Genomic DNA, 25,378 nt, shown 5'->3' with positions numbered 1-25,378 from the left:
GAAGGTGTAATTTCCAGGACCTTCCTCACAGATTCCTGCTTTAATAATGTTCCCATGTTCCGTTATGGGCATCTGATGAGCTCTGGGAACCAGGTGACCTTTCTACTGTCTGAGCTCGTTTCTCCGGGGACTTTTTTTCCCCCTCGTTTCTCTGCGATATCTTTGGAATCGTCATCATGGCAACAGAGAAGTCAAAGCAAAGGTTTCCTACGTGCTAATATGCTTGTCATGGTATGAAAGTAGATGGTCAAACTTGGTTCTTATAAGACGTAAATAGAGTAAAGGGAATGCAATAATGGACTTTTTAACCCATGGATGGGATTTATCTGGATTTATCTGGCCAGTGTTGGCGGGAATATTCAGCAAACTCCACCTTTACGCACACGGATCACCATATTCCTCAATAATAACTCACTGGGAATTTTTCCGCCGTAAACTTTCATGTCTGACGCTGAAAGATTTGGGAATTTATTCAGAGCAACAGACACATCTGAGTGCATCGCAGCCTGAAACCTGCCTCAAATCATTTCCCAGCATCCCATCAGCTCTGCACGAGGCCATTTTCATCGAGCCTGATTATCACCGCCGCCGTGAAGCCATTAACTTTACACTTTCTTTTTTTTTTTTTGCCCCCCCACCATCACCCCAGTTTTTATCCTTGCATCCTCTCATCTCCCTCCTTCATGCTCTGCTGAACTTGCCCCCAGGACTTGCTTTCATGCATTCTAAAGAGTTCCAGCCCCAACAATGGGAAGCATCGAAGCGTGGGCGGCGATCATTGGACGGGACGGTGGGACGTGGGCAGGCGTCTCGGACGAGACGTGTCCCTTAACTCTGATGCTGCAAATGCACGTCGTGCATGTTATTTAAGTAAAGTCCTCATGGATGGACGGGACGTCAGGTGTTTTCACCGCGTGATGCTCAACAGGAGGTATCAGGAAAAGTTGAGCGTTAACGACATCGCGCACAGAACGTCGTTAACGGAGGCCAACATGGCGGCGAATTTGGGAGCGGACGTATCTTTCGAAATTCTTTGGAAATGGCTCGAATCTGTTTCGGAAGCACCAGCTTTGACGTGTCCTGTGCTGTTCAGACTGTCAGAAAGAAGCCGCCTGTCCCCTGTCTCCTGTCCCCTGTCTCCTGTCCCCTGTCTCCTGCCCTCTGTCTCCTGTCCTCTGTCTCCTGTCCTCTATCCCGTCTCCTGTCCTCTATCCCCTGTCTCTTGTCTCCTGTCCTCTATCCCCTGTCTCCTGTCTCCTGTCCCCTGTCTCTGACTCCTGAGTCGTGTCTTACAGGCAGCTGAAGGGAACCTACCAGAGTGAGCGATGGCGTCTCAGCTCAGAACTCAGCCCTCTTTGTTGCCTTTCATCTCCTTGTCCAATAAAGGACATAATACCTCATTTATCCATCCCAACGTCTCCCTACCCCCCCTCCCCCCACAGCTGTTTCCTCTTACATTTGTCTCTTTTCCTCTGCCTGCAGTCTTCCTCACGGCTCCTTCTCCCTCTGTGCTGCCTCCATTGTCTCACTCTCCTGGTGACTTCATTACTCCTTTCACAGATCTTCATCAGCTGGAGAACAACAGACAGAGAAAGATCCACGCTCCCCTTTCCTAATTCCAGATTCAATAAAAGCACCTGTTATCCAGCGGTCGCTTGTCCCCCTGCTCATTACAACCTTTTCTTCTCTAATTCATGGAGACAGTGTCACTGTACACCGATTAATGAAAAAGGGTCACTGTTGAGGGTGCAGGGCGTTGTTGGTGCCCCACACGTGACTGCTAATGGTAATTTAAGGAGCTAATGCAGGAAGCATTGCTCTGAAAGCAGCAAAACATGACTGAGCAACAACAGAAACACATTTAGCGAAGCGTAAAACTGGCGTCCACGTGTGTTTACGGGCTGCTGTAAAGTCCCGCTCACAGCAGAGGCTTTGCTCTTCGGAGACATGAATTAATAATATTTACGGCCGACTTCTCCCTGGGCTACTTCCTCCGTCGCTCCCCGACTCGCTGCGGTTTTGGTCTGTGTGATGTTTAAACTGACACCGATCTTATCAACAAGTCGCCTGTCAGCCCATTCATCTCTGTGGACCGACGGCTCCCACGACGGTTTTTATTGGGCGCCGTCGGCGAGCCAAGGTTGTTTGGGAAGTACATTAAAAAGACGAGGACGAGCATCTGCGTCTCTGGTCCCTGAGCAGAGACGTAGCGCTTCAAACCGGCTGCATGAAACCAAACTTGTTGGTACAGTATGTAAATATGTGTGTGTGTGTGTGTGTGTGTAGGTGGATTACGGCGAACTGCCACGTGTCACAAAACAACAAATGACATCTGTTCATTTTAACGCCATTACGGTGGGAGAATGAGCGTACAGCTGTCAGGGACGGGTACGAGATGACGGAGCTAATTCCATTTTACGCGTTCGGAATTAGACAGATGTAAAGTAACAGGCACGGCCGGCATCGGAATACGGACGAGCGGAAATCGCTCAAAGACGGAGAATCTCTTTTCTGCGGCATCCACCCGAGATCTAAGTTCTCCATTCAACAGGCGTAAAGAACGTATTACGTGTCGTCCCATGAAAAGCCACGAGCGAAAACGAGCAAAAGTGCTTCGGGTTCGTTAGCGTGACAAAGAATTTGGCGAACGCGCGGAATCAAACCAAGGACCTGCGTTTAAGGTTCTCTAAAGCTGTCGTCAAACACAAAAATAGGACTGTTGAGAGGCCCTATATGTCTATTGGACGTCTGCAGGGACAGAGGTCCCTCTCTGTGCGTGCCTAGCGGTTGCCATGGATACACTGTGTCAAGCGCACAACAAAAAAACGTCCACTTGAATTGAGAACTTCAGCCTCCAAGCATTCGACTGCCTCCTTGACTGCGTTACTTTAAACAACGGTGCCAGAAAGAGACAGGATTACCGGCTGGAATGGAATCATTGGGAGCTGTTTTGGTGGCGTTGGGATGGATTCTGCGGCGCCCAAAGAGGACTCGTGCGAACCTGTCTGATGGACTGTGAAGGCAGGACGGAGTTTTGGCTTCTGGAGGTTGGTTCGCGTGCGTCTCCACCTTTGCTCTTCAGAGTTCGAGGCGAATATTCCATCGACTCCTTTGCCGGCGTCCCGGAAATTAAAAGGCGTTATTTGTATTCTGTTTTGTTGACAGCCGAGGAGGGAACATTAATTAACCATGTTTGCTGCTTTTATTGGGAGGGGATTCGACAGAAAATATCATTTGCACTACAATAGAATTCCTTTTCTTAAACGTAATTATCCTCATATTTCTGGTGTACCTCAGTACCTGACTGTAATTCCCAAACAACCCACTTCACACAGGATAGGGAATTCTTGGCATTATAGTAACTGGTCATCGTATGGTACAGTGGAGCCGAAGCTCTGGTGTTTATTCCCTTAGAGAATTCATCTCTGAGAACAGACAGCCATAAATTATTCAGCTGGAGTAAACATGGCAAATATGTATGAATAAATGACATGGAATCAAGGCTATGAAATTCCATATCAGCCATACAAAGATGACGTGGAAAATGCCACCATCTTCATTTCCCCATGGAGAACGCTGGAGTTTTCCAACAGGACGTGGATCATTCCAGATGGAATTTGATTCTTCCCACCCTTGTTTATGTTCAGGCAATTAGCCAACTACCTATCCCACAATGCCTGGTGGCAATTAGGGGCAAAAATGGGAATTTACTGCCGACGCAATGGAATCTGCTCTCGTTTGCTACAGCGAGTTAAGGAGAGAAACAGGAAAAGCACCGATTGTCCCTGGACAAAATAATCTATAACAATAAGTGACATCTGAAAATGTCCCACAAGCTGCCACCTTTGAAGAGCCAATTCCTTATGCATGGAAAATGAAATGATCGTCATTCCTGGAGCGCGCACGGGGCCGGACCCTATAAATGATGCATTCCAAACACACTTGGAGCACAATGCAGCTGAGCCGTTTGATAATGAGCAACGCGGCCCCTTCATCATCGCACCAAAAGGCGCCGACAGCGGGCGCCGCCGCCCGCGGCCCCCTGCCGCCGTCGCCCGCGGCCCCCCGCCGCCGTCGCCCGCGGCCCCCCACTGCCGCCTGCAGAAATCCCTCAACAGGATTCAAAATCATACACACCAACCAACCCACTTAGGTCCTGGAATCACGTTTGGGCAGAGAGAATTCTATGGCGCCGTGGAGAATCAGGCCCACACAGCAGGAGCAGCGGCGCCTGTTTGAGCGCTAACGTGCACGAATGTACCTGCTGTAATCTGCTGTCTGCTCGGCACCACAGAGGAAGAGCAGCGCTGACCTTGGGAGGCTGGATTTGGAGAAAGCTTCCAGAAACCACCGCGTGGAATTGAGTTGAGCAGCGGGACGGTTGCATCTGAGGGTGAGAGGCGGGGAGAAGAGGCGTGGCCTAACGAGGAGGCGTGGCCTAACCAGGAGACCACGCAAGATCCATTTGATCAGAGGTAGTCAGAAAAATGAGGAGGTGAGCTGACCCATCCATCCATTATTTATCCATCCATCCTTCATCCATCCATCCACCCACCCATCCATCCATCCATCCACCCATCCATCCATCCATCCATCCACCCATCCATCCACCCATCCATCCACCCACCCATCCATCCATTATTTATCCATCCATTATTTATCCATCCATCCATCCATCCATCCACCCACCCACCCACCCATCCATCCATCCATCCATCCACCCACCCATCCATCCATCCATCCATCCATCCATCCATCCATCCACCCACCCATCCACCCATCCATCCACCCATCCATCCACCCACCCATCCATCCACCCACCCACCCACCCATCCACCCACCCATCCACCCGTCCATCCATCCATCCACCCACCCATCCATCCACCCACCCATCCATCCATCCACCCACCCATCCACCCATCCATCCATCCATCCATCCACCCATCCATCCATCCATCCATCCATCCATCCATCCATCCATCCATCCATCCATCCATCCACCCACCCATCCACCCATCCATCCACCCACCCATCCACCCATCCATCCATCCATCCACCCACCCACCCATCCATCCATCCACCCACCCATCCATCCACCCATCCAACCATCCACCCAACCATCCATCCATCCATCCATCCATCCATCCATCCATCCATCCACCCATCCATCCATCAACCCACCCACCCATCCATCCATCCATCCACCCACCCATCCATCCATCCACCCATCCACCCAACCATCCATCCATCCATCCATCAACCCACCCATCCATCCACCCACCCACCCATCCATCCACCCACGCACCCACCCACCCACCCATCCATCCATCCATCCACCCACCCACCCATCCATCCACCCACCCATCCATCCACCCATCCATCCATCCACCCATCCATCCATCCATCCATAATTATCCAGAGATAATTACCACGGCCTGATGGTGTCAGAGCTTCTGAAGTGTTTCAGTGCCAACATGAACGTTGTTGTTGCCGTGCATCGATGCTTGCTAACAAACTGCTGATAATTTCCTTCCATCTTAATTGCGACACAGCCTTCCTGTCCTTGTTGCTCCTGGGGGGCTACGGAGGTGTGTGAAGCCGAGGCAACGGCACTGTTATTTAAGGACCCGGGAACGAGAACAACATCGTAGTAAACAGATTTATTCTCTTTGTAACAGATATTTCACAAACCTATTAAAGTGTAAATTTTTGTGTTTTTAAGAGCTGTAAGGAATGAACGAAAAGACGACAGAAGCTGGGAGCTTTCTCACAGGTGGATCAAGTCCGATTCCAGTCACAGATGTTTCGGAATGTTAAATGCGATGCTGCGATACAAGAAGGGAGCTTTCAGCTGTCTCTGTCGGGGCAAAAACCAGGACACTGTCGAGTTCACCAGTTCAGATCAAGACATCAGTCAACAAACGAGCCTAAAGTTTCATCTGCATAATTATCTCCATCTGTGTCTGCAGCCATTACCCATAAATCCCAGCAGCAAACAGACTCTTGCGTTGGCGAAAATGAACAGTTCTGCACACAGTATCTGCCAAGACGAACACGCCGTCACGCTGAGAGTATCGCGCGTAAACGTGTCCCGCTCGCCGATATCGAAAAACAAGCAAGCGCCCCCTGCTGGTCCGCTTGAGGAACGAAAACAAAGAAGGGACTTTTATGAAGTTGCAGTGAGTTTTTTTCTTGAAAATTCAGGATGGGGTTTTGCGAATAATCATGATGAGCTCCCCTGAGATTAATCTGATCGCAGCGCTAAATCTGGCGGCGGCGTGTACATCTGGACTCAGAGTTGCTATTTTATGGCCTGGCTGAATTTAACGTGCACAGTTTAAACTGTAAGGACAACAACAAAGCGGCTTTATATCAACAGGCATCAGGTTTAATTCAAATGGGATTAATGTAATTATGCTAAATTCAGGCATCATTGAAAGGCAGTAATTATGCTGTTATTAGAAAAACACACCTCGCTGCCTCCAGCCAGGAGTCGGTCTCTGACAGCGGGTATTTTTCATGTTAATTTCCTTTATTTGTGATGTGACCTTGGTTGCACTTTGGGTTTGGCTGCGTGAAACTGAAAAACATGGTGTACATTAGCGCTACCGCCATGACCGATCTGTCACGCTGCCCTCCGGTAATTACAGATTCGGTGGCTTTTCGGGCGGCTTCTCCTTCCCATTCACAAACAAGTGTTAACGACAGCAGCCTCTCGGCCTTATTTAGATAAAATGTGAGAAAGTTCAGCCATTACAGAAATCACTGCAGCTCTTCGCAACAAGCACCGACACCGTTGTCGAGGAGAAAGCGACCAGCGGGAGCAGCGCACATGCAAGGATCCACGCAGATGTGCTCAGACGGGACAATGGCGCCTAATTATTCATCGATTACATAATATCCGTGCTGACCAGCAGCCATCATGCAAATGAGTCGCTTGATTCAAGTTTTCTTTACACTGATCTGATAATATTCCACCAACAGTTCAGCTCTAAACTAAGTTTGCTTAAGAAGACAAAGAATTAAAAAGAAGCCCAACATTATCGCAGATTTATTTAGGAAGTCAATTAGCTCGGCCCTGTCGGATTATGTCCTGTAATCCGAACGCACCACTGGAATTGGCAGCAGCTAATAGATCGCTGCAGAGGCAGGAGAAATCCCGGTCTGAATGTTTGATGAGGCACTCTGCAGCCCTGCAGGGGTCTCCGCTGCCAGATTGCTGCTGCGAAAATCCTGACAGGGCCTGCAGGTCAGAAAGGTCCGGGAACGCTGCTGCCTCCTGGTGCAAAACAAACTCCCTGTTTATGCTGGAATGCAGAAGTTTGTTTTCTCTAAGCCGTGAAATCAGAGAGTTCAAACACGCACGCAGCCAAGCAGTAAACGTCCCTGCTGTAGCCGCTGACAGCTCCCGTCAGCGGATCATTATTCCGACACGTCACAGAATAATTATTGTTCCGTGCCATCTTCTCCTGACCCCCCCCCATCAACCCCCGCCCCACACTGGGGGGAAGAAAACTCACTCTGGGTGAAGCGCGGAGGGTTGTCGTTGACGTCGGTGAGCTTGACGGTGACGGTGGTGGTCCCGGAGAGTCCACCCAGGTGTCCCCCCATGTCCTTGGCCTGGAGGAGCACCAGGTACTGGTCCTGGGTCTCTCTGTCCATGTCAGGCACGGCCGTGCGGAGAATACCTGCCAGTCAAAGGAGGCGTTTAGGTGGCAAATAACAGACATCTAATTCTCGCTAATGTCCATGTCGGTGCCTAATAAGTGAATTAAATCAAGAGCAATGCCAGAGGACTTGACATAAATACTCACAACCAAAATCCCGACTGCGGCAGCACATGTTGGTGAGTTTAGAATAATACGTGCACGTGCTTCTCGTGCACCAGCAGCTTTCCTGCCTGTCGCTTCAGACGCTGGCGGCTAAAAGCCTTCATGGGGCGAATTATGTGAAATCATTTTTACATGAATGGATTCCTCTATTTGTGTCATGGATACGAGAAAGAAAAAGACTAAGAATAAGAAAAGGGAAATTGCGTTATTTTGGCAAGTCATTTCGCGCTATTCAGCGCTGGACAGGAATGACTGCAGGTAGTTCTCTGAATATACAAACCTTTCCCCTCTTGATGCAGGATTAATGACGTCCTTACCAATAATCGCTGTTATTGTAGCGCTGAGATTGATACTTATGGGAGAAGTACTTTAATATTTGATTTTGTTGTCTTTTGGAAACACTGATACACTGTTTAGGGTATATTTTGCATGGCCCGTAACCATGGCAACAGCGGTGTTGAGGAGGTGGAGGTACATAGAGGAGGAAAAATCCTAGAGCAGAGTACAAAAGTCCCATAATTTAAAGGCGGCCTTAACTGCGACACTCCGGGCGTCTTCATTGCCATGATGGAGCTGTTGCTTTTGCACCTCAGCATAAACGGCTGCTCCAGACTGTCATAAAGCTGTCGCGGCTCATCCGTCACCATCGCAGGCCGAGACAAAAAATCAAGTTGTGGGCGCTCGGAAAACCACTGGCTTTCATAAAGCAAAATCGTTCGCGTCTAATTGACGGATCAGCTACTTCTTAGACGTCAGAGGCTCTTGAATCCCGCCTAAAGCCTGCGGGACGGCGTCGGCCCCCGCTCTCATCCGGCTGGAGACACGACTGCTTTGGCTGATAATCTGACAGCTTTTCTGACATTTTGGGAGACGCTCACTCCCCATTTGACAGCGAAAATATATTACCTAATGTCCCCCTGATGGTGCACCCACACACACCCACACACACACACACACACCCACACACACAAAGATAAATCACCCACCGCTGACAGGCAGACATGCTGACAGAGCATAAAATCCAATTCTGCCTCTCTCACTCTTCAACGGCACCAAAACGCAGCCATTGAACATCGATCGCCTTGTTCAACCTCAGGTGATTGGGGGGTGTGGTTTGCACTCACGCAGCCAAATCCGGCGTGCTGGGGTTGCTCGGGGTGAGTCCCGCTGAATGCTAACAAGTAAGCGGGCGGGGCACAGGCCTCGTGCATGAGTTTGAAGGTTTGAGCCGAACCATGGAGAAGGTGGGTGACTGAAGACGAGGGAGCTGGCAGGTGTAGACTGTCAGCACACGGCTCCAATATCGTACATCCCAATTAACATTTCAGAAAGTGCCGCCGTTTGCTCGCCACAAAGGTCCCTGTATGTCAAAGCAATCAATTACCGAGGCCCGGCGAGCACAGCGCAAGTGGCGACCACCCGTGACCCACCTGAACCGATGACGGTCGAAATAAAACCAAAAACATTAGACTTATAAGAAAAATGGAATTTCAACAATTACCCCAAGACGGGAGGCTAAAATGACCAAATGGAGGGTGGTTCTGAGTGCACGCTCACCTGTCTGGGGATCCACGGAGAAGTACTGCTGGCCCTGCACCAGCGTGTACACCAGCTTGGCGCTGTTCCCATAGGTTGGGTCATCGGCATCCGTCGCCGTCACCTGGATTATGGACGTGCCTGAAGGGCGGGAAGGAAGGGAAGGAAGGGAAGGAAGGGAAGGCCGGGGCAACAGGCAGGCAAGGAGGCAGTGGAAAAGGAGGAAAGAAAGAGTCAGACCAAACGACAGCAACAGGAAGCAGCAGCGCTTTAAGAGCATTAGAACGTTTTAGATCCAGTCAAACTCGCCCACTCCATTTTCAGCCTCATTCAGACGACCGTGTGACTAATATTTTACTCACCACCCTCTGAGCTGGTGCCCACTCACCTCCCTCGCCCCAACCTCTTTCAGCTTCCTCTTTCCCTACGTCTCCAATTCCCTTTAGCGCTGTCTCTCCGTCGGACCACCTGCCTCTTCAGCGGCCTCCGCGTACCCTCCCGCTCCCTTAAATCGGCTCTCCAGCTTGAGGAGCACCAATTTTCAAAGGGGTGTTAGCTTTTAAATTGTCGAGGAAAATTTAAAAACTCGATAGAGGAAACACATTTCATATGCAGGCTATTCACATTTGTCAATAGTGAGGCGAAGGGGCGGAACGACTTTTCCGAATGGAATCGGAGCCGGATGAGATAAGAATAAAAAAGGAGGATTTATGGGAGTAGCTGTAACTTTATTTCTGACTAAAGCCATGACAAACTCATCCGGGAGAAGATAGGGGAGGGGGTGGAAGGTACGGCGAGATAAAAGAGGGAACAATGAACCCTGCTCCAGGTTAATTAGCTCCTCTGTCCGCTTTGATTTAAAGTGCAAACAGAGGTTGGCAACCTGAGGCCTGCGGGCCACAGATGGTACATCGCTGCACAAACTTGGGCACACCGTCCATTAGCAGGAAACCTTCACTGACTGATGTGCTTGAATTAACAAACTGACACATTTTTGTGTCCTGATCAGAGATTTTCTCCAAGTACGAAAGATTTTGAATGACTTAAAGAACCTTAATAATAATTAGAACTAACTGGATCCAAAATATAAATGACATACGGACCCGAGCGACTGTAGAATAGAGGATGTCAGTCTTTTTCCTTGGATTTTAAGCCTTTCTCAATGTCACAAAAACACGCTGCATGGCAGCGCTTTTCTGTCTCCAGTTCAAAGCTCTGAACTCGCGCTAGCACAACAAAGAGCCTCCCTTTGAAACGTCCCTTCGCTGTAGATGTGAGCAGAGGACACAGGTCATACGTGATAAGTGGAAAAAAACAAAAAAAAACAAGTACAGTCCAGGGATCAAACGTTTTGGCTGTGAGGTTGACGCAACAAGTCCGAGGCGGGTGCAACAGCATTGGTATGCGGCCCGTCAACCGTGTTGCACAGCTAGTCACACTCGGCGAGGATCAAATATTCAGAGCGCCGCGCGCCCGTCTGGAATGCTGCTCCCCCCGTCATCAAACAGTGAGTGAACGGAGATAAAAACGTTGCGACTTTTAATATTCGCTCTCAAGGTTAAACGTTAGACGTCACTCACCCAGATTACGCATCTGGCGAGATGTCGAGGACAACGCAAAACGCTCTGCAGGCACAAATCAGAAGAAGCCGGCGTTGTGTGGCATCAGATGAGGCGACATCTCACACACACACACACACACACACACACACACACCACGTTTTACAGGTCTTTGATTGGACCCTCCTAGCACCGCTGCCTCTGTCGCACGTGTAGCAGAATATTAAACTCTGCTGATGACGAAGACGAGAACGTGTGAAGACCGTGTTTGTGAAGCGACAGCTGTCCATCAACCCCCCACCCCCACCCCCGCCTCCACCTCCACCTCCCGTTTAGTGGGAAATTATTCTGAATGGTTTGACCTAATTCGGATTTTTCCCGAAAGCAGCATTTAGTGCTTCTAAAGTACAAGAGTGCTCTTGAAAACAGGAGCCACTCTAATGGTGGAGGGACCTGCTGTAGACATGCTCTGACTAATAATGGAGACATTTTGAGGTACGAGTGTGACACACACACGTCCAAACCTGCCTCTGCTTCTTGCTAGTGGCTGCTAACGCATTCCAAACTTAAACTGGAAGCCAGGAGTTATAGACACATTTACCCAGATAAACTGAGATAGTGACCAGTGTGAACACTTGTGTTAATGAGCACGTACGTGTCCGATGCTCATTTTGAAAGGAGGCCAAAACTGTCTCTCCTCTCAGATTTATAGTTCTGGTTCTCAGATTATTTTTTTTTTACGGTCTCCATGTAGTCTGCTGCCCGCGCCGCCGTCCTCCTACAAACTAGCTTAGCTCGTCTTCGGCTGCACGTGTGACTAATTCACATTTTCACCAACAAACCTTTGAAAGATTAGCCGCATCTGCTCCGAATATAAGCTCAAGTATTTATTTTGGAGGCTTGGCTCCGCGGCTCCAGCTGGGGACTCCCTCCTGCCAAGTGTGGGCGCGAGCACGGACGGGGAGCGAAAGTGCAGGTGAGTTTCAACAGCTAATTATAAGAAGAAAAAAGAGGTGCGCGGCTAAATATGGAAACGAGGCTTTTAGCATGCGGCGCGGCGACTCTCAGGTGGAGTCAGGGGCAGGTTTCAGTTATGGTCAATCATGTCGGCGCCTCGTCCTGTTTACAAGCAGCAAACATTTTCCTAATGAGCAAAGAAAAGCGCTCTTCATTGGAAAGGGTCCCGCAGAAGCAGCGCGGCGCGCGCGCCATGAATATGAATGGAAATTTTCCTCCTCGCTCTCTGAAATGAGAGCTGTCTCTCTCTCTCTCAGCTGGTCTGGAATTATGCACTTCTTTGTGTGCTCAAGTGATTAAATTTCTTTGTGTGGAGTTACACAATCCAAAGTGCTCCAGTTACATTAAATTATGATGTAACAAACTCTGGAACATCTGAATGAGAGTTATCACCCTGCACCATCTTCTGGGGAGGAAGAGGGCCAAATTAGCAGAATACAGGGGTCTTAAAACCCTGAGATTGTCCTGAGATTGTAAACATTTTACAAGGGAAGCGAGGGAACGTCTCAGGCTTGAGGAAATGAATTTAGATTTGAGCTGACCGCCAGTTGTTGGAGGTGAGATCAACATAATATTAATTGACCGACTTGTGGTTTAAAGCCTCCATAAAAGTCTCGATAATCTGCTACAGGTTAAGGAGCAGATTTCTCTTCCACCCGTCAGAGGGGGGCAAATGATGTGAAGTCAGCCTGAAAGCCCCGCGCTCCGAACCCAGGCCATTCCTTAAAATGTCACGCGTGCCCCTGGAGAGGAAAACAATGTTTCTCTTTGACTCGCATCTCAGGGGGCGGTGGAAATGTGCACTCTAAGATAAGACGCTGATATCACCATCCACAGCTCTCTGGATGAGGTTATTTCCAGCATCGTGATCATTAAATGTAGGATTTAGGTGAAAGCAGTCAGCACATCCCTGTCAGCCCTACATCCAATATTACTGGAGTGTAAATGGGAAATTCGGATCACAACATATTTCAGAATTTCCAGGAGAGGTGTGTGAGTTGGTTTGTGTCTCACAGGGGCGGATGATGAACGTATAGCAGGCTGGGAACAGAATGTCAATAAAACATCTGTTGTCTGGCAGAAACTTCTGCATAATGACGATAATCATAACGGTATTATCGCTGTAATATTAACTCAAACTGCATAATTACAGGCTGCATCCTGCTCTGCTGCAGCACCCCCCCTACAGGTGTCTAATCAAGGAGGGGGGAACTTTTTTATGCTTCCTACCTCCATCTGTGACAGGAATATTTAAGCTCATCCGCTCATCCAAGCTAGCACGGTTCCTGCCTGCGCTGCATCCCCATCTGCATTCCATTTTGGGGTTTGGGGGGGGGGGGGGGGTTCTGCACGGTTGGCGTGTTCACAGCCTCCAACAGCAGCCGTGAAATTTCCTCTGTCTGCTCCGAACACGCGGGGATGCAATTTCATGCCAAAAGGGTAATAAAAGTGAAAAGCGCCGCCCGGCCGGCCTGTTCCCGTGGCACAAAGTGTGGAGGTAGCACATTTGAGGGAAGACTGTGGCCTAAATATAAAGAAACCATAGCAACGCAACCTGTCCTGGGGGAGGAGCTCTGCAGGCTCACAGCTCCAGTCTGCAGCGCTCGGGGAGAGAGGGATGCTTTCATTTCCTCTCTCGCCCAGCAGAGAGGCTAAAATGATCTGTTTTAGTATTGATTGGATTATTTATTCATTATTTATTGTGGTTAGCACTTATGGACACCTTGGCTTCCTCCGTGAAGGTGTTCTGCGTCTGCTCTGAGCGGCTCCTCCCATGTTGTCAGCACTTCCGGGGCGGTTTTCCTGGAGGGGCAGTAAAGGTGTGCAGAACATTACTGAGTCTGCAGCCTCCCCGAGAAGGAGAAGTGAGCCGAAAGGCTTTTTATTAACACGTCGAGCGGACGCGTGTCGTAAACCCTGAACAGCTTCGACTCTCTTTTACTTTATTAAGTCTCTGTTTATTAGCGGCGGCAATTTGGAAAATGCTTGGAGCAAAGAAGCGACTCGAATCGTTATGAGGTTGGAAAATAAAATGAAACGCGCTCTGGATGTTGAATCTCAAAGAGTTTCTTAATTATAACACGCTCTGCTCCTCACCCTGTCCTTTAATGACATCATTTCCTTCTTACTGTATGATTTTAAACCTGAAAACTACATTTAAAAAAAAACAAAACAACCTGTGACAAAATGAGCAACAGTGAGGCTAAAGAGAGGAGCTGCTCATGTAAATACAGGTCAGAGAACGTTTCCGTTCGCTTTGTGCCGCGGAGCTGCAGCAGCCTTGAACCGTGCTGCAGTGGCGTTGAGCGCGGCGGCGGCGTTTCCTCCCCCGTCTTCAGATTTATTTACTCACCTCTTGCTCACACACTCCACTTTGTATTCTGAAAACCATCCATCCGTCCGGCGTGCTGTATCGAACCGCCCGAAATGGAGCATTTTTAACCTAAAACATCCATTTACCGCTCCATTCTGATCAATCGTGATGCGGCGTGAGCGGAATGCTAACAGGAAGTGATGGAAATGGCTCGGTTGGAAAAAGTCTACTGTTATTTCTCTTATTTCGCACCAAAGTGCCGCCTAAATGCTGTTTTTGATGAAGCTCCAGCACCTCTGCTCTGATATTCCGCACTGTTCCGGGCGTCACGATCAAACCTGATTCCAGAGACGCTGAATAAAACCGCCCCTCTGAGGTGGAAATAATAAAGCGCCGCGTCGGGCTGCGGTCAGAGGGGACATCCATCTTTCTGGGGACGCTGACAGCAGCGACGCGCTCGTGTTTGGTTCAACAGCAAATGTAAAGCGTAAAGCTGCTGCAGCCAGACGCCAACAAACAAGCAAACGGACGCCAATTCCTCCCCGAGACGTCGGGGTTAATCCGCGCCCACATCGGAGGACGTGTCCCCCGAATTATCAGGTGACTCCACCCCTGAAGCCCGGTTATTCTGCTCAAGCTAGGTTTTGCGTCCATTCTTTTTTAGTGTTGAATGAAACGTTGGAGTGGATGTCAAACTCTGTCATAATATCCTTTTTAATGGCCGTAGCGGCGCCGGCCCTCCAGTGCTCCGCCACTCGCCTCTGACACAGCAGCATAATGGGAAGTCAATGTTTTCCTGCCCGTGAGACGCCGGCAGAGGCGACAAATTGACTCCTGTAAAAGAGGAACGGGGGAGGGGGGAGGCGGCGTGACAGGGCAGAAAATGGCGACTGCTTTGGGTATCAGAGAAACGTGTGACTCCACAGCCACGGCGTAGCGCGTAATTACCCTCCGCACACACACACTCACTCACACACTCCCACCCGCAGTACCTATGTTGGCCATCTCGGGCACGGAGGCGCTGTAGGGCCCCTCGTCGAAGACCGGAGGGTTGTCGTTGATGTCTTGCACGCGAATGATGAACTGTGATGAAGGCTCCAGGGCGCGGTCCGTCAGCCTGTCGGTGGCCGTGGCGATGAGTCGGTACTCATCCTTCTCTTCGCGGTCCAGCGGCTTGGTGACGTGGATGTTACCTGTCTTCTCATCTATCACGAAGACCGAGCCGGCTCCCTCGCCTCGGAGAACATATTTGGTGCGTCCATCATTCCTGTCCATGTCGGTGTGGAGCTACGGGAGGTGAGAGGAGGGGAAATTTGGGAGGGGAAGGGGAAAAAAGAGGGGAAATATGTATATTACAGACATGTCTGACAGGAAAAGACAACAGCAAAGGGCTGCGAGTGGAGACAGAACTCAGATTACCCTCTCAGGTTCCAACCTCCAGGATACTTTACAGGAGGGAAATGCTAACATTTTAGACTTTAAATCTATTACAGGCTGTGGTATCGCAGCTCCACCACTGTACAGCGGCACAGCTAATACGGCTAGCAGTGCTAGCAGGCTACATGCTACGCAGTTTCTAGTTCAATCACACAAAGCCGCCCTGTGGCACGGCCGTTTTGAACACACGTCAAGGTTCTGAAATGAAAATTAAAAAAATAATAATAATAATTTGATTGCGAGTGCTGGTACGCACGATCAATGCCAGACGTCGATATGAGCCCAGTGTTTCGTCCTGATGACATTTAAAGGACAGCAGAGGAGATCTGACAGCGTCTAGTGGTTAGAATTCAGAGAGCGGGGGGACAAGTCCTCAACCGTCTCCCTGCAGCTGATTCAGGGACCCAAATGGATCTCCCAGAGGGTGATGTAACGCCGGTGCAAGTCGTTACAGTAGAGAACGGAAATCAGAGTTGACTTCTGACATTTCTGACAGGTCCAGGTCGGTCCTCCCAACATCCCAGAACCCCCCTCTGCTCTTCGAGCCTCGCTCATTCCTGGCAGCAGCTGTGGACGGCGTCCCTCGCACGGCGTCCCTCCCAGGATATTTAATAACACACCAAAACAAAGGAGTAACGAGCAGCAGGCCTTTCAATTAGTCCCTAACTAATAGATGTGTATGAAGGGCAGCGCAGGGGTGGGCGGCGCCGGAACGACCGTATCGATCTCCTCTGGAGCTTTATTGGATCAGGGCGTAGCCCAGAGCGGCCAGCGTCCCCTCACGCCGGGGGGAGGGGCCCACTCTGTCCTCCCTCTCTGACCACGGTGGCCTGCCAGGAGGAAGCGGGATTCAATCTTATTGCCCCCCCACCGATGTGGAAGGAACATTAACTGTGATTACAGCCAGGGCCCTGAATTAGCCCCCTGCCTGTAGGAGAGCGAGACAATGTGACTTTAGAGGGAAGAAGAGCCGAGTCGGCGGCAGAGGGGCTGGGGGTTCGTCTCGGAAAGCCGTCGTTGCATGGCAACAACGAAGCACATGAGAGGAAATAAAATGGGAAAACAGCGCTACTCCGAACATCCATTTACTTTGATGATTGGCATTTTTCAAGGGGGAAATAGAGTTGATACGCCGGCTTTCCGGGGGGTTGATGATAAGTATGGATGTTGACAGTGTTGTTTATCGCTAAGAAAGAAATCGTCAATTCAGACCGCCGCGGAAATGAAAGCTAAAGTTTGTTCCTTTATCACGGCAGCAGAAAATCCAACAATGACACGGAGCGGGATGAGTTTAGCAAACGATTGATTACGCTCATCTACTAAAACACGGGAAGAAACCGTCCATGCTCGCAAGTGCCGCCGCCGAGTTCGAGAGGCGCTATTAAAGTTGACGTTTTACTTGGCAGCTAGCAGAAGTGGTTTCCTCTGCGGAGCGTGCCGCCACGCTGCCACTTGCAGATGTTTTCCGATGCTTGCTGGGAGGAGGAGAAAGTCACCGGACAGTGATTTATCGTTCTCCGCTACGTGATTGGCAGATCTTAATTGTCTCGAACGCAAAAGACAGATTTTGTGATAGCATGAATTAATGGCTGCGGTACAGCGGTTAGCTGGGAACGTTCCCTCCCGTTTATCTGTCTCCCCGGGATGTTTAAGTTAGCAGAGCTAAAAATGCTAGCGCTCCCCTTGTATTTTAGCTACTGTCTGATATGATTGGCTACGATCAGCCTTGAATTGAGGACTTTTTTGGGGGTGGGGCATTTAGGATGATCGACACAAATGACACTTTTGTTTCCGGGGTGACGATGAAAAACTGTTTGTTTTAAATTTTAAATTTAGCCACACCATGAGTTCACATCCACCTTGCAGGGCGACTGGGGCCAATTGGACCGAACGGCCGACTGGTCAGGACCGCCGTGGGAGCCCGGCTTCTCACAATAACGAAGAGCCATTAAACAATCAAAGTCTTAACGGCCCTGGAGCTTAACGAGGGGACTTAACGAGCTTCTTAATGAAGCCCCGGCCATCATTACCACAGCGAGAGGCGGCGGCGTTGATTGAAAGCGCTGCTCAGAGTCATTCTGGAGCAAGAGAGCACATCCAAGGAAACCCAATCCATTTAAAGCTGACCTCTCAACCTTATCAGCTCCCCCAAGATTAATAGGAAAGCATAATAAGGAAAACTCACTTAACCACATAAAATGGACATTTTATGGCCAAAGAGGTGGCAAAGCTTTGGAATATCTTTCTGCCCCCTGCCAGCATTAAAAAAAAAAACATCGCAGCAATATTAGCACGCGACCATATTTCACATCTGCTTAACTTGAGTAATATGACATCTCATAACTCGTCCATTTCATATCCCCCCTGATACACCATCAAATATATCGAGCGCCAAACAATACGAAGCCACTGGCCACAAAATTCAAATTTACCGATGTGTCACCTCTGCTTGGAGAGCGATTTCAGCTTGATAAGCCGCCGTTCCCATTTTCCCCGACGCCAGATGCAACACGCGGCCTCTGCAGACTCCTAAATCTCCACAATTACTTATATTATCATAAGGTAATACGCTTATTCTCATATACTCAATTTCCCATTTTTTTGCAATAATCATAAATCACGAGGCGAGGAGGGGAAACGCTGCCGTCCTCTCAGTCACGCACATAACTAATATACCGCGCACGCCATTTCACACCTCTGCTGCACCATAAATCAGGAAAACACCAGGAAAATGTGCTTTCCCCCCACCAACAGCTGTGCATTTGCTTAATGAATGTGAATTTGTGTGTGTGTGTGTGTGTGTGTGTGTGTGTGTAACTCAGAGGCTCGTCAAGTTATAGCGGCAGCAAAAATGACAAACTGGGATGTGAGCTGGCGGCTAATGGCTAATGGCTAACAGCCAGTAATCCCGGAGCAGCGGCACCGTTGGCCGCAGGATTCAATCCCACATCAGGAGGAATTTCCAAGTGGCATCTGGGCAGGTGTGAGAACAGCCCCGATCACCCCCCCCCCCCACACACACCAGCCGAGGGGGGGTGGTTTTTCAGCTTCTGCGCGGTGACACGAGCAGAGACCCGCCACGGCACGGTTCCCCCAAAGCCCCGCTGGGCTGACGGGTCCGGCAGGAAGGCGGGTGCAGGTATCGCCTGGACCGGCTCTTTCATATCAGCCGGAGACCGTGGAGCCGGGCAGAGGCGAGTCGGCACACTAATCGATTGGGTGCGGGCTCGCCGTTTCAGAAGGGCGTTTGAAGAGCGAGGTCAGCCGAGGGAAAACTTTCAGCGGAATTAATTTGGGATGGGCTCAGGCAGCCTGAAAAAAAAAAGCTTATGCGAAGCTAGCTTAGCAAACAGCGAGGAAGAGTTTGGAAAAACTACAGAAACCTTTTTTTAGAAGCGGAACTAAGCAAAAAAATAACATGGTCTGGTGTCGTGCGAGTGGCGGTGCAGCTCAGCTGCTCCGCGGCTGTCACGCACGCCTGGCGCCCGCACCGGCGCCGCCGCGTGACCACGCGGTTGAGAGTGTTTGTCGGCCGAATATCCGTGTTTGACAGAGCAGCTTTCAAGGAAGCTATAATGACTGCGAGTCGCCTTCCTCACTCACTCCACTTGGCACAGTCAGTGCGCAGGGTGGACCGGAAGCCAAGCCGTGTGTGTGTGTGTGTGTGTGTGTGTGTGTGCCAGCGGCCCCTGACCTGGAAAGTGAAAAACGAGCTGAGAGGAGGCCAAGAAGTGAGCAGCGAGCGCGCGGCGGAGGCCAAAGTTGACGCGACACCGAATAATTAAAGCCAACAAGTGTCTGATCGGCTCTGCCGCCGCCGCACATCTTCGTGCTCCTTCCATCTGGAGAGCAACGCGTCCCCATCTGGAGCCGCCACACACGGGCGTGCACGTGATGCCTGACGAGCTCAAGGGTGGGATTTGCTCTGATTAACTCCCTCGCTGGCGAGAGATTGGATGAGGATGATAATAGGAGATTAAAACCACAACGCAGGGTTGCTAAATGCCTTTTTATTCTAATTTTAAGTTTCAGGAGGCAGAAAAACACCCAACAAATGGTGTAAATGAAAGCAAATAAGCAAGAATTGATGGTTCGGTCACGTGATTCTGAAGGCTGGGATCATTTTGATCCTGCATTTGTCTTCCTGCTCGTCCATGACAGGTCATAAAGAGGTCAAAGGTTAAAACCGTTTGCCCCTCGGCAAAAACAGACCATTATAAGCAATCGCTCAGAACCACGGCCATAAATAAAGACCGCAAATAGGAGTCCTCAGAGGTGACACACACACACGCACACACACACGTGCGCGCCGGTACATTTGCATGCTCTCAACTCCTCGTCGTTCAAACAAGACGGAATAAAAATATCTTCTAATTATGCAGAAGCACTCAAACATAAAACCTCTGCAGAAGGAGAAGCAGCCGACGTCTGCGGAGCGACAGGGACCTCAGAGGACAACTTTTAAATTCCATCTGAACTCTTCAATAAAACGCCTTCCTGACAGCATGCGTCTGTGTGTGTGTGTGTGTGTGTGTGTGTGTGTGTGTGTGCGTGTGTGTGTGTGTGTGTGTGTGTGTGCGTGTGCCATAAAATGCCAGATCATATCAAAGCCAGGAGGAGCGGGAGTCCATCCTGTAGCATCGATCCACCATCGATGTCCCTCTGGCCATTATGGGCCCTTTAATCCGGTTGCGGTGGGGACGGGAGACGCTCGCTCCTCCCGATCCGGTCCGATCCGGCTCCGGAGGGTGCCGAGTGCGGCCTCTGCCCCGGCGTACACGGGAACACACTAAATCCCTCCATCAGCCGCTGCCTCCCACTCACGCACTTGCGAACCGAACATTCATTATTAATCATTATTAGACTTTTCCTTTAGCACCATAAGCTGCCTGATGCGTCCCACCGCTGCTCCCGTCCTCCGCGATACATTATTCAGGACAAAACTGTGCTTTTAGCTCGGCGCTATGCAAATCCTGCTTTTGATTATCATAACCAGCTGATGTATGAGCATGCACGCGTGTGTGTGTGTGTGTGTGTGTGTGTGTGTGTGTGTGTGTGTTGTTGGTGGTTTACTGCTCAGTGTTCCACTTGGATGGTGAGCACTTCACATCCGATTTTTTTTGAGCTGAGAGAGACGAGCTTGGAAAAGGCCACCGGAGGCCGAACACACTGCCGGAGCTTTAAAGGGCGAAGCGCCCACATATATGCCACCGCGCGCCGCTGCCACGAGCAACGGCCTCACCGCCGGGACACTGCTGTGTTTATGGCCGATGGAAATGAGTTTTGCAGCTGTTTTTTTAAGAAATTCCGACTTTATATTTGGCTCCGGACCCACGTCTGCATCCAAGTTACGGAACCAGCTTCATTTCCAAACAGAAGCTCCAGTTAAAATCTTGCTAACATCTGTTTGTAGAAGAGAGTTAGCCACTCTGCCACCCGGATGAATGCAAAGTTCACTCTAATTCCATCTTTATTTCCATATAGACGTCTATTGTCAAGCTCCGCACGCTGGGATGGCAGCTGGATGAATTAAAATGTCCGCCTCCTCCCGGCTTCACCTCTTTCACCTCCTCCCCACCAGCGTCACCTCCGCCCCCCGCCCTCCCCTGGCCTCCCGCTCGCCTCAGTTTGACCCCGAGCTCTTCGTTTGACCTCCTCTCATCTGCACTCCAGCTGCCTCCACACCCACAAAAGCTCCTGCATTCAAAACAAAGCAGCGTTCCGAAGCTTCACCTTATCGACACATTCGGAGCAGCTGCGTTTGGCCTCTGGGGCTCAGCTTTTGTAGCCACGGCGACGCACGGACACGTTTGTTGCACGGCAAAGGAAAAGGTCGGAGTCCTGAAGGCTCGCCCTCTGGCCATCGTTGGGAGCGGGCGAAACCGAACACAGATCAACCGTTTTCCATCCCTCAGGTTCAGAAACCTGAAAGCACTTTGACAGAATAAAGTCTGAGCAACGAACGCGGCGAAGTTACCTCTAGTGAGCCGTTGAGGTGCTCTTGAAGGACTCGTGCTCGCTACCAGGGACGCTGTTAACAGATCGTTAACAGATGGACAATACAGCAACGTTTCCATCCGTTGTGGAGACACTCATACGGGGCGCGTGGGCGGCGGCCCGCGCCCCGTATGAGTGTCTCCACAACGGATGGAAACGTTGCTGTATTGTCCATGGCGTGGGCGGCGCCGGGCCGCCGTGGGATCGACCCTCCGCTTTATTTACCGCTGCCTGAATGAACAGACTCTGGATGTCAATCTTGACTTCTCACCCCAGTTTTATGTTATGGGAAAAACAAATTAAAAACGATCCAAAGAATGAACCCGGTGAAAGCAAAACCCGGAAGTTCTACATAATTCCTCCATGCAGGCGCGCGATCGCTGAGCGATGCACTAATTCGTTCCAGAAGAGGCCACTTCTGCATCGCTGGGCTCCACCAGGGAGGATGTGAGGACGTTATTCCCTTTAAATTGAACAGTTATAATCAAAATATGAATAGTGGATCAACAGCAGCGGTGGTTTATTAATGACTTCAGGAACGCTGATGATCGACTGAGCGGCTCTATTTTCTGCCTGAGGGTGATGTGTCAGCTCCTTCCTGCCCCCTTCCTCTAACCATCTCTTCCTGTTTTGACATGTGACGCCTCCTTTTCACCTCCTCGCCCTGACACACGGGTTTGTCCGGGGCCACGGGGGAAAGTGGAGAGCGCGGTCCGGGGCCGGTGCAGAAATATCCGCCCAAGGTTACGGTCACAGAGATCACCCTGGGCTGCATAAATTAAACTCCTCCACGGTCTCCGTGCTCCACACTTTCCCCGTGTGTCACTTCCCAGCGGCCCGGTTAAGCGCGCTGGCTTCCCGACTCCGCTGACACGGCTAACCTTGGCAAGCCTCCCGTCCTGGCACCGTGTTTAATCATGGACCGCGTTAGAGAGTAGGAAAACACCGAGTTAGCTTACCGAGCCCCCGTCCCGACGGCGCGAGGGTGGGAGGGAGGGCGCGGCGCGGCACACTTCACCAAGCCTTCACACGCATCTCACCGGTTAGCTCTGCTTTTGCTTCCCACTCCGGTTTGCGTAGATTTAAACCTATTTTTACGGAAATAATTGTATTAAAATAAACAGCCTGCCATGTGACGCGTGCACAAGCGCGCGCGGGTCCCAGGGACTACTTCTTCCACGACCGATGACACCTGTGCAGGGATCTCGCAACTTCAGAGAGAATATGGGAGAGTTTCTTTCCTCTTCTCGGAATTCTGAAAACTGTCGGAACGCCTTTTTTTCCTGCACCCTTAGATCATCCGCTTAAATTACCAGAAACAGGCGATTAGCAAACACAAATGCAGGACTGGCGCAGCCGGCGTGGAGAGACAGGAAAACGCTTTGTCATTATTTGTTTTTGCTAACGTGAATGTCAACGTGGCAGAATCAACAAAGGAGCGCAGCTAAAGTTGCGACAGGAAGTACAGACAGTTCACTCGAACAGAGGACGTTAGCTGCGGCGCTAACAGAGCCTCGTTAGCGTCACTGCGATCGGTTTTCGACCGCTCCTCAAAGAACCGGCAGCCCGCCGCCGCTTCCGCGGGAGAGGACTGATTTAAATTCCCAGCCTGACTTTGCCGGTTTGTTCAACATTATCCTGAGATGAAACACGAGCTATAAGAGCGAACGGTGATTGGATGTAAAGGCTTTCTGTGTGTTTCCTTTCAATTCCAGCCTGAAAAGGCTCCCTGCTTCTTATTCTTCTACCTTCCCAGCTTTGTTCTCTGTCTATTATTTTCCTCCACATGTCATCCTGCTCTCCAAGTCACATTTGAAAGTGGCCCCCACCAAAGGATACGTAGCCGCTAACATTTTCTTCTCCACGAACCCTGTCCGTCCCGGGCGGCTCTTTTCGTAACATTTTCCTTCTCTCCTTGCGTCCGTCCGTCCTCTCATCAGGGCCCTCAGGGCTGAGAGGTCGGCATCACAGACGCGTGTGATCTCGGCTCTGCCTCACACGTTCCTCCTCGCCACCAGTTGTAAGCCATTAACCTTTTCCTCACTTCCTGCCATTCTCACTTCTTCAGCGCACCATTAACGCCGCCCTCAAAGCGCCGATCGTGGCTTCTCCTCCGTAACCTCGCTCTTTTGCCTTCTTCCTGCATGTTAATCTGGCGCTCCCGTGTCTCCCGCTCCCTCCAGTGCCACACTCGCTCTGTAATTCCCGTCTCCCCCCCTCCCGCTGCGTCAGGCCCAGAGGCTAAACGGCGACGGCGGCGAGAACAGAGTGGGAGCGGCATAAAAGACAGAGATGGCTGCAAGATTGCCGTGTTTTTGTATCATTATTCATAAATTCCTTGTCAGCAGATGTGTGCTTACTGTTGGGATGAATAAAGATGTACGACGCATCAGCCGCTTATCGGGAAAAACTGAATTCCGGGATATTTGCACTGCCGTCTTTTGCCGATTATGTTGACGTGCGCGGGCGTTATCAGCGCGGGAGTGACTGAGAAGAACAGCCGCGATGTGGAGGTCGCGTTCCCGTTCCCGTTCACCCCCCATTTCTGTTGATGGGGGAGCAAAATATCGCTCTGCGCCGTTCTACTGTGTCAGACTTGTGCTGGAGGACCAGGAATAGTGGTGCCGGAGACGCTGCAGATTTTATCGCCACCTGTGCCTCCCGCCAGAGAAAAAGGTCGCAGGAACAGGAGGAGAACCCGATGTGTCATTTGTGGCTCCTTGTTTTTCTCCTCGTCACCTCCTTTAATAGATCATCGTGCGCTACGACACAGCAGCATCAACTGTGCCGCGTCATGCCGCTCCGCGCCGATTAGCATGAACACGGCTCGTGCTTATGCACAATGTTTAGATCTTTTATTCTGCAACAGAAACATTTACGGGGTACAAACATTTAGTGCGACGACAGACGACATCCATCAAATATTTATTAATAAAGTCGGGACGGAAAACTGATTTGAGCTGCTCGGAAAATGACTTTTCCCGCCGCAGCTATTTTGGCTGTTTTGGGCAGATAACGCCATCGTGAGATAAGCTCATAAAGATACAAATTACACGCAGCGTAGGAACGGTATTAATTAAACTAATAAGCTGAACAAATGGGGTGTGCTTCCAGAGCGTTACTTAAGATTCGGAAGAAGAGACAACAGAACAAGATTGCCTGGAAAAAAGAAGCGGGATTGTCCATGGATTTACTACACACTCGCAGGAGACTACACTTCCCATGATGCAACCTGGCAAAGAGTCGTAGCTCAAAAGTTCAGAAACAAATCTGGTTGTTGCTAATCCAGCTGTGGAGTTAATATTTGCCAACGTCTTGGAGGATAAACGAACGCGAGGACACCATCAGCCCACGCCGGCCGGTGGATGCCAAATAAAACACTGGCGCCATCTTGAATCGTCTTTGCCAAAGTCGGCGCCAGCCGCGCGGCCGAGGCCGCTTTGGCAGACCGCCATCGGCCTCTCGGCGAGTTTCACCTTCTGCCATCAGACACCATTTAAACACGAGTGGCCTCAACACTGTGACACCGGCGCACTTGAAACTTTTATCACCTCCTTATTAATGACAGCTTTTAATTAATTTTGTATACGGGATTATGTTCCGTTGTGCAAGGTTGTGTTTAAAAGCAGAAGGTTTTTCATTCATGCAGCACATAAAATGCCTCTCCAGGGTACAAAGACAGGAGT

At 50.3% G+C, this 25,378-nt stretch overlaps 1 protein-coding gene across 2 annotated transcripts in view; it reads right to left on the bottom strand.

Moving 5' to 3' along the window:
• cdh24b (cadherin 24, type 2b) overlaps positions 1-25,378 on the bottom strand; it is a 106,428-nt gene that overhangs the window by 32,038 nt on the left and 49,012 nt on the right. For both annotated transcript variants that reach the window (XM_029831236.1, XM_029831235.1), the window contains 3 exons: positions 15,251-15,545; positions 9,390-9,509; positions 7,521-7,688 (listed from right to left, as the gene is read on the bottom strand). In XM_029831236.1, the coding sequence (XP_029687096.1) occupies positions 7,521-7,688; positions 9,390-9,509; positions 15,251-15,545 (583 nt within the window). The remainder of the gene's footprint in view (positions 1-7,520; positions 7,689-9,389; positions 9,510-15,250; positions 15,546-25,378) is intronic.

This window comes from Takifugu rubripes, chromosome 22 (genome assembly GCF_901000725.2).
Source record: "Takifugu rubripes chromosome 22, fTakRub1.2, whole genome shotgun sequence".
Classification (NCBI taxonomy): domain Eukaryota; kingdom Metazoa; phylum Chordata; class Actinopteri; order Tetraodontiformes; family Tetraodontidae; genus Takifugu; species Takifugu rubripes.
The sequence above is the reverse complement of the archived record's forward strand: the minus strand, read 5'-3'. Positions and strand labels throughout refer to the sequence as shown.